The sequence below is a fragment of the Cetorhinus maximus genome, chromosome 9, assembly GCF_964194155.1.
Source record: "Cetorhinus maximus chromosome 9, sCetMax3.hap1.1, whole genome shotgun sequence".
Lineage (NCBI taxonomy): Eukaryota > Metazoa > Chordata > Chondrichthyes > Lamniformes > Cetorhinidae > Cetorhinus > Cetorhinus maximus.
This window is the reverse complement of record NC_135887.1, coordinates 134027086-134036571: the sequence shown is the minus strand read 5'-3', so window position 1 is coordinate 134036571 and position 9486 is coordinate 134027086. Positions and strand designations below refer to the sequence as shown.

Sequence of the window (9486 nt, the reverse complement as noted above, 5' to 3'; positions counted from 1 at the left end):
AACAGCGCTGGAGGAGGCCATTCAGCCCATCACGCCTGCACCGGCTCTCCGAATGAGCATTACACCTAGCGTCATTCTCCTGCATTCTCCCTGTAATCTTGCACATTGTTTCTTTTCAGATAGTCATCTAACTACCTCTCGAATGCCTCGCCTGAACCTGCCTCCAACTCACTCTTAGGTAGAGAATTCCAGATCCTATCCACTCGCTGTGTGAAAAAGCGTTTTTTTTCGTATCATTTTTTTTTGCTTCTTTTGCCAATCAATCTGTGCCCTCTGGTTCTCCCTCTTTTCACATGTGGGAACAATTTTCCCCTCCCTACTCTGTCCAGGCCCCTCATAATTTTGAATACCTTTATCAAATCTCCTCTCAGCCTTCTTTTCTCCAAGGAAAAGAGTCCCAACTTCTTCAGACTATCTTCATAGCTGAAGTTCCTCATCCGAGAACTATTCTCATAAACCTCGTCTGCACTCTCACTCCAATGCCTTCACAAAATTCCTAAAATGTGGTGCTCAAAACTGTATGCAACTGTAAGCTGAGGTCTAACTAATATTTTATGAAAGCTCAACACAACCTCCTTGCTCTTGTACTCCATGCCCCTATTAATAAAGCCTAAGATACAGTATGCTTTTTTAACTGCTCTCTCAACCTGTCCTGCCACCTTTAACGATTTAAGCACATATACACCCAGGTCTCTCTGCTCCTGCACCCCCTTTAGGGTAGTACCCTTTATTTTATATTGTCTGTCCATGTTCTTCCTATCAAAATGTATTGCCTCACATTTCTCTGCATTGTGCTTCATCTGCCACCTATCTGCCCACTCCACCAACTTGTCTATGGCCTCTTGAAGGTCTACACTGTCCTCCTCACAGTTTATAATGCTTTCATGTTTTGTATCATCTGCAAATTTTGAAATTCTTCCCTTTACACCAAAGTCTAGATCATTATCAGAAACTGCAAGGATCCCAATACCAACCCCTGGGGAACTCCACTACAAACCTTCCTCCAGCCCAGGAAACATCCATTAACCACTACTCTCTCTTTCCTGTCACTCAGCCAATTTTGCATCCATGTTGCTACTGTCCCTTTCATTCCATGAGCTACAACTTTTCTCACAGGTCTGTTGTGTGGCACTGTGTCAAATGCCTTTTGGAAGTCTAATTACACCACATCAACAACATTTCACTCATCAACCCTCTGTTACCTCCTCGAAAAACTCCAGCAAGTTGGTTAAACACGCTTTTCTCTTAAGAAATACATGTTGGTGCTCCTTAATTAACCTGAATTTGTCCATGTGACAATTAATTCTGTCCCGAATTATAGTTTTTTAAAAATTCGTGGGCATCGCTGGCTAGGCCAGTATTTAAGTTCTCCATGACTAAAGTTAAACTGACTAGTCTGTAATTGCTGAGCTTAATCCTTACACCCCTTTTGAATAAGGGTGTAATGTTTGCAATTATCCCAGTCCTCTGCCACCACCCCTGAGTCTAAGGAAGGCTGAAAAAGTATGGCCAGTGCCTCTGCAATTTCCACTCTCATTTCCATCAGTATCCTTGGATGCACCTTATCCCATCCTGGTGCCTTGTCAACTTGAAGTACAGGCAGCCTCTCCAATACCTCCTCCTTAACAATTTTAAACCCTTCCAGAGTCTGAATTATCTCCTCTTTCACCAAGGCCTGGGTAGCATCTTCTACCTTGTCACCTAGCTCCATCTGTAAACCTCCTTTTTGGTCACTAATCAGCCCTACTCCTCCTTTTACCATCCCTTTACAACTTATATACCTATAGAACGCTTTTGGATTCCTTTTTATGTTAGCTGCCAGTCTCTTTTCATACTCCCTCTTTGCTTCCCTTATTTGCTTTTTCACTTGCCCTGACACCTATCATAAGCACACTTTTTCTTCTTTATCTTAATCTCTGCCTCTGTTGTCAACTCAGAAGCTCTGGGTTTGTTTGCCCTATTTCGAGGGAAAATACCTTGACTGTGCCCAAACCATCCCTTCTTTGAAGATAGCCCATTGCTTAGCTATTGTTTGTCCTGCCAACTTTCGGTTCCAATTTATTCGGCTCAGATCCGTTCTTACCCCATTGAAGTTGGCTTTCCCATGTTAGTTATTCTTACTCTGGATTGTATCATAAGGTTTGGGATGACAATGGAAACGGACAATGAACAATGATCACTGTCTCTTAAATGTTCTCCCACTGACACTTGATCCCAACTCATTTCCAAGAACCAGGTCTAGCAGTTCCTCCTTTCTCATTGCACTGGACACATAGTGCTGTAGAAAATTCTCCTGAACACACGCTAGGAACTCTTGTCCCTCTCTTCCCTTCACACTACCACTATCCCTGTCTATATTCAGATAATTAAATTTCACCATTATAACTACTTTGTAATTTTTGCACTTCTGTAATTTCCTTGCAGATTTGTTTCTCTACATCCTGCCCACTAGTTGACGGTCTATAGACTGCACCAAGAAATGTAATTGCACCCTTTTTTGTTCCTTAGTCCTAGCCAAATCGATCCTGTCCTTGACTCCTCTTTCTCCAGCACTGCAATAACCTCCTCACTAAACTATATCTTCCGTAAAACATAGGCACAAGTAGCTGTAAATCTAGTATTCATGCTGCCTCTCTCCACCCACGGATTAGCCACTGTTCTTCTTTACTAGTTCAGACTGTTCGTCTACACAAATTTCATTCATGTACACATTCAGATCCAAACCAAATGTGTGCAGCTCAGACTGAAACATGAGAATGAAGAACCTGCACATATTCATCAACATATATTTATAACTATATCTACATTTCTCAAGGCTGGGCTGCTAGGTTTCTCTGCCTTTTGTTCATTGCCTCGAATCTTTAATGGAACATGCTTTCATGGCAAAATTACACAAACACCAAGTTCTTCCCAGTTCAAAATGCCTGGTGTTTCTGGAATCATATTGTGCTCAGTGGCTAGCTGTTTGGGATCGCACTTGTGTTTCTTTACAATTTAGCACATTTTTCTTACTGTGCTTTCACTAAGGAGGTCGGCAGCAAAATACTGAGGAGAAATGCAAAAGGTGAAATTGTACTGAGACTAGTAGCTGTGTGTGCACTCAGCCAGGCAATACCCTGTTAATATGCCGACTGCATTGAACTGCAGTACCCTTGCCTGGGAAAAGAACACTCAGCAGTGAAAATGTAAGTGCAAAGACAACAGACAGGGGAATCTGCACTCTCCAAGCATTTAAATTAACTCTGGGCAGGTTTAAGAGTGCCCATGAAGTCCAAAGAACTCTTTAAGCAGCTTTCAAACCGGATCAGAAACCAATCTGAAATTTTACTCCATGCAGTCTCAAATCTCACAGGTGTGCTGTTGTCTCCTTTAAGGGTACTCACAATTTTCTGTTCTAGATTCACTGGGCCTGGACACAGATCTATAGTGCAACTTGAGTGTGGCTGCCAAGAAGGAACAACTCCATAGTTATGCTCAAGTTGCAACGTAAGCACACTCTGAGACTTGCAGAAGAAATACTGTGTATGAATAAGCCTGGGGCATATTTTTACTGGAACTCTTCTTTAGTCATGTGGCATGAAGAACTAATATGCACTGACATACTGATATTCCATACATATTTCTATCTAACACATAATGAAGTCTCTCCTTCATGGTCCAGCTTAAAGCAGTCAGAATGCTCACCAATGGTTTACAAGTCAATGCCCATACAGGAGGTAATAAATGTACATTGCCTTGTAAAATAAAACTTTTAAAGAATATATTGTGATCTGGATGTCAGTAATGAAGCCGTATTTATTGCCATTGATTTGTCCCTGAGAAGGTGGTGGTGGGCCTCCTTCTTGAACCTCTGCAGCTTGTGGGGTAAATGTCTTTCAACAATGCAGACGAGTAGTAATTTGCAGATTTTTTTTCCTCAGCAATGATATAAGAATGGTGACGTATGTCTAAACCAGGATGACGGGGACTTGGAAGGAAACACGGAGGTGATGGTTTCCCCATGCATCCGCTGTCTTTGCTGTCAGCATGGCCTTAGCTTGTCAGCCATGGTTCGGTTGTAACACACTTTCCTCTGAATCTCTGGGCTCAAGTCCCACTCCAGGGCTTCAGCACAAAATAAAAATCAAGGCTGATGCTCCAGTTTCCGTACTGAGGGAGCACTGCACAGTTGGAGATGCCATCTTTCCAATGAGATGTTAAACCGATGCCCCATCTACCTGCTTGGGTGGATGCAAAAGATCCCACAGCACTATTCTGAAGAAGAGCAGGGGAGTTATCCCTGGTGTCCTGGCCAATATTTATCCCTCAAACAACTTAGCAAAAAAACTGGTTTTCTGTTCATTATTACGTTTTCATTGGTGAGCGTTTGCTGACTGTAAATTAACTGCTGTGTTTTTTTTACATTACTGCAGTGACTACACTTCAAAAAGTACTTCATTGGCTGAAAAGCACCTTGAGACATGCAGTGGTCATGAAAAAACGCTGTATAAATGCATTCCTCCTTGTCCTTCTGTGTGGAAAGGTTGCAATTTGAGAAATGTTATTTTATAAGCTTTAGTGAGTTGCTGCAGTGCAGCCTGTAGACAATACATAGACTGATGCAACATTGGTGGAGGAGATGGATATTTAAGCTGGCGGGTGAAGTGCTGATCAGGTGGATTACTTTGTCCTGGATGTTTTTGTGCCTCCTCAATCTTGTTGCAGTTGAATTCACAAAGGCAAGTGGATAGTATTCCATTACACCCCTGCCTCGTGCCTTGTAGATGGTGAAAAGGCTTCAAGGAATTAGGAGAACCATTTGCTGTGGAACATCAAGCCTCTGGCCAGCTCTAGCAGCCATGGCAATTATGTGGCTTGTCCAGTTCACTGTTGACCCATAGGATGTTGATGTTGGAGGGATCAGCAATGTTAATGCCATTGAATGTCAGTGGAAGATGGTTAGGCTCTTATGTTTGCTGTTGCCTGACAATCGTGGGCGGGAATGTTATTTCCCACTTATCATCCCAAGTCTGGATGTTTTCTGGTTCTTGCTGCATACAGGGATAGACTGTTTCATTATCTGAGGAACTGGGAATGGACCCTAACACTATGTAAGCAACAAACTCCTGACCTTATGATGGAAGTAAGGTCATTGATATAGCCTGCTGAAACCACTTTGGGGGAGGTGGTGGCATAGTGGTATTGTCACCAGAGTAATGCTCTAGGGGCCTGGGTTCAAATCACACCATAGCAGATGGTGAAATTTGAATCTAATAAAAATCTGGATTTAGAAATCTGATGATGGCCCTGAAACCATTGCTGATTGTTGTGAAAACCCATCTGATTCACTAATGCCCTTTAGAGAAGGAAATCTGCTGTCCTTACCTGGTCTGGCCTACATGTGACTCTGTGATGGACCCTTAAAATGGGCAATTTTAAATAAAATAAATTTAATAATAAATAATAATAAACAAAATAAAATAAAATAAAATGCTGGCCTAACCAGTTATACCCACATCCTGTGAATGAATAAAACAGAAACTTGTGTTTAAAATTGCTGCAGTGTTTAGACCCTGGAAAGTTTGCCTCTATCTCCATTGGTTGGAGTTCCATTATGCCACACTCAATCAAACTCTACCTTTAGAATTCAGCACTTATTTGGACCAAGGCTGTGAGGAGGTTTGGATAGAAACCTCTGATGCTGTATTTAGGGCAGTAGCTCCAGTAAAAGTAATGATCATAAAACCAAAAAAGTAAAAAGTTACCAGAGCAACAGCAAACACTTGGTTTGAGTCTCCGATTTATTTCACTTATCGTGAATCCAATTGTCTGTATTTAAGACCGAGATAGATAGGTTCTTAACAAAAACAGAATTACCTGGAAAAACTCAGCAGGTCTGGCAGCATCGGTGGAGAAGAAAACAGTTGACGTTTCGAGTCCTCATGACCCTTCGGCAGAACTGAAGTATAGTTAGGAGAGAGGTGAAATATAAGCAGATAGATAGGTTCTTGATTGGTAAGGGGGATCAAAGGTTACGGGGAGAAGGCGGGAGAATGGGGTTGAGAAACTTATCAGCCATGATTGAATGGCGGAGCAGACTCGATGGGCCGAATGGCCTCATTTCTGCTCCTATGTCTTATGGTCTTATGGGCTGCAAAAAAAAAGCTAATTGTTGGACGTTAATCTAAATAGTTTTAGTTGAAACTAAGCGGCTGGACAAGTGATATAATCAAGTGCTCCACAAATCTAAGCGTTGAAAGGAAGGGCGGTGTTGTTTAATGTTGGATTTCAGTCTTACCACTTGGCTGACTTCTTACGCGGACACTGGTATCGGAGGCAGTGTTACATAAGCCCACTTTTCAATGTGCATTCAGTACATGTTGTTGCTGTTACATGACAGCCTCGGTGTAATGCAGGAACTAGCCAGGTGCCGAGTCCACAGTTTGACACAAACAATCGTTTAAATAATAAAAAAGAAAGCAGAGCATGTAGAAAATAGATGATCCGTCAGCATCCACCATGAGAGAAGAAGGTGAGTTATGGCTCGGGTCTGAAAAAAAAAAGATCAAAGCAAGAGGTTCTACCCAAACCATAACTCGTCATTTCTCATTGAAGATGTCGACCTACTGCGCATGTTTAGTTTTTATTTAAAATAATTGACAATGACATGAAATAAGACTTCAGGGAGGGAGGGGGTGGTGTGCCAGTGACCCCTTGGTTTGTGTGATCCATACGGTTATAACCGTGAAAAAAAAGCAGCTTCCCGGAATCTTCAGTATCATTGTATCATCCAGTGTTGCAAAAAAAACAATGAGGGTTAAGTGGGTTATGGAGAGAGGAGGCTGTGTGGAAAGTGTGGGGAGATATCCCAGCCAGCGAGAGAAACACAGTGGGATTTTATCCAAAACAAGAACAGAATTATCAGTGCCGTCCTTCCCGGAGGACCAGTCGGGCTAAGAAGTCGGTCAGTTCAGGCATTGAAGCTGCGGTGGTGCCCGTTTACCGACCTGTGACCGAAATGAGCGAGGGATCCAGGTTGAGATGAAAAGCTCAGATGGGAGGTAAAGAATCGCCCTGGTCTCGGGGAACTGAATTGGAGGTGGGGAGGGCGGTTACCCTTGTGAACTCTTAAGAAGGCGAAAAGTACAGTGACCAACAACCTAGAGTAAAAAGCAGGCGGCTGGTTTACACTGGGGTTGGGGTGGGGGGGGAAGAAGGGAATATGGTTTCTAGCGTTTTTTTGTTGTTGTTGTTTCAATTGAAGCAAAGACCGTGAGGGTAGAGCTAATGTCTGTGGCCGCTACCTCCCACCCACCGCCCCCCCAAGCCAATGTGAGAGGGGACACGTTGCCAGATTGTCCTTGCAAAGCCAGATGTCGGTCTGTTTTAGGGGAGGCTGCCAAAGGGGGAGCGTCATCTGAGATTTTCATATTCTTCCTCTCTGCACCGAGGAGTGAACAGAAACACTTGTTGAAAAAAAAGAGACGTGGAAAGGGGAGGGGAGGGGGTTTAAAAAATAAAAAAAATAGGCTCAACTCAAATTACACCTTACGGCAGGATTGCGAAGGAGTCATTGGTCGGAGACGGGAGAAGAGACTTGACGGGGAAGTTCCACTGGGGGGGGTCCCACAATGGGGAAAAAAAAATATTTAGTTTCCAAAAGGTCTTAAGAGTCGCTGCTTCTGAACGGCGGGGCTGGATTAAAGATGCTGGGGCTGAGCGTGTTCTATGCCAGCCTCCTGTGCTCGCTCACACAGGGGCTTTTCACTGGACCCCTCCACCCAGAGATGTCCAATGGCACTTTTCATCACTACTTCGTACCGGACGGGGACTACGAGGAGAACGATGACCCCGAAAAATGTCAGATGCTGTTCCAAGTTTCCGACGACCGGCGTTGCGGCACGAGGGCCGACCTGGAGACGACGCTGAGAGAGGAGATGGTCACCATCAAGAGGCAAGTGGAGGACGCGGCCAGGGTCCTGGAAGGGGTTGGGAAGACCATCGCCTACGACCTGGACGGGGAGGACAGCTACGGGAACTACCTGCGGAGGGAAGCCAGTCAGATCGGGGAAGCCTTCTCGCACTCGGACCGCTCTCTGGTCGAGCTGGAGATGAAATTCAGGCAGAGCCAAGAAGGCGAGGTGAGGGAAGTCAACAAGATTAACGATGAGGTGGTGCACATGCTGTATCACACCAGACAGATTCTGAGGGAGACAGTAGACATCTCGTCTGGGTTAAAGGATAAACACGAACTCCTCACCCTAATCGTCAGAAGTCATGGGACACGGCTGAGCAGACTGAAGAATGATTTCAGGAGAGGTTAAGATCTGACTGATCCACAGTGGACGGACTTCGATCCCCACCTTCTCCCGTCCTATAGTAATAGCATTTCATTACTCCTGCAGAGTATTTATCAACATCCATTGACGTAATGTGAGATTTGACGGGCAACATGTGTACATGACCTTCCCCCCCACCCACCCACCCCCACCCCACTTTATATTGAATATAAACTAATATTGCATATCGAATCAGTATTGTGGCCCACCTTTCCTATCTAAAGCCAGGAGGTGGTCAGATTGTCTCCTTGTTACCCTGTAGATTTTGTCATTTGTCAAACGTTCATTTTTGTACATGTTTTGAGCTCTTTAAATATATACTGATTTCTTTCACCGAAAATACCGCAGGCAGGTACAAAGTATTTTAAGACAAAAAAAAATAAAGGTTTTACCGCGATTGGAGAGCAACAGCGCTTAGAGTAAAGATCAGTCGTTGCAGATATGTGTGGTTTGAAGTTTGTCTTAATGTGGGGTACAATGGGTCTTTTGCAATTCTTGAGTGTTTGAACCCCCATTCCATTGGGAGGGGGATGGGGGGGAAATAAAAACTAAGGCGGAGTGGAACAATTAGAACAAAACCCAGGCACTAAATCGTGTTAACATCGTCATTTTTTATCTCAAACCTTCAGACTGCACAACGACACTCTCTGCTCCAAGACAACAACCCGACAGTTTGATTAATGACCTTGCCTTTCAAACCGGCCTTTGGCACCGGTTTCCGCCCTGCGCCCAAGTGGTTAAAAACACAGCAGCCCCGTTTCTAGTTTAATATGTTTGTTTTCCGAACGTGTCTTGTGGTTGGACGTTTTGAAGTTGGCTGCAGGATTTTTATTTTGTGGTGGACGCAGGTTTAAAGCGCCTCCTTATGAATCAGCGTTTGAAAGCGTGCACTGTTCAGTGGTTCAGAAAGCGGAATTTGGCAATAATACGCTGGAAGCTGGACCCTCCCACGGACTGACGGATACCAGAGGCCGGTTGTGTACCACGGCTTGGCCCTGTAACCCGTGCACACCTACAGCATTAGATGCCACAAATATGCCGCCTGCTTAGACCGTTTCCGTGTTGGGGAAGAGGGGGTATCACAATTTGTGTCCCTTTTTAAAAAAAAAAGGACCAGATTTAAAGAACCGGTGCAAGTTCAATTTTACTCCTCTCCTCAGATCGACAA

General features: G+C 44.0%; 1 protein-coding gene across 1 annotated transcript; it reads left to right on the top strand.

Moving 5' to 3' along the window:
* The first annotated feature begins 7055 nt into the window (after window positions 1-7055).
* Window positions 7056-8720, top strand: fibinb (fin bud initiation factor b). The gene has a single exon (XM_078549551.1). The coding sequence runs from the start codon at window positions 7686-7688 to the stop codon at window positions 8301-8303; it is 618 nt and encodes a 205-aa protein (XP_078405677.1). The 5' UTR covers window positions 7056-7685; the 3' UTR covers window positions 8304-8720.
* Window positions 8721-9486: the final 766 nt, after the last annotated feature.

Coding starts and splice junctions, on each gene's coding strand:
- fibinb (XM_078549551.1), top strand. CDS start 7,686: ATGCTGGGGCTGAGCGTGTTCTATGCCAGCCTCCTGTGCTCGCTCACA.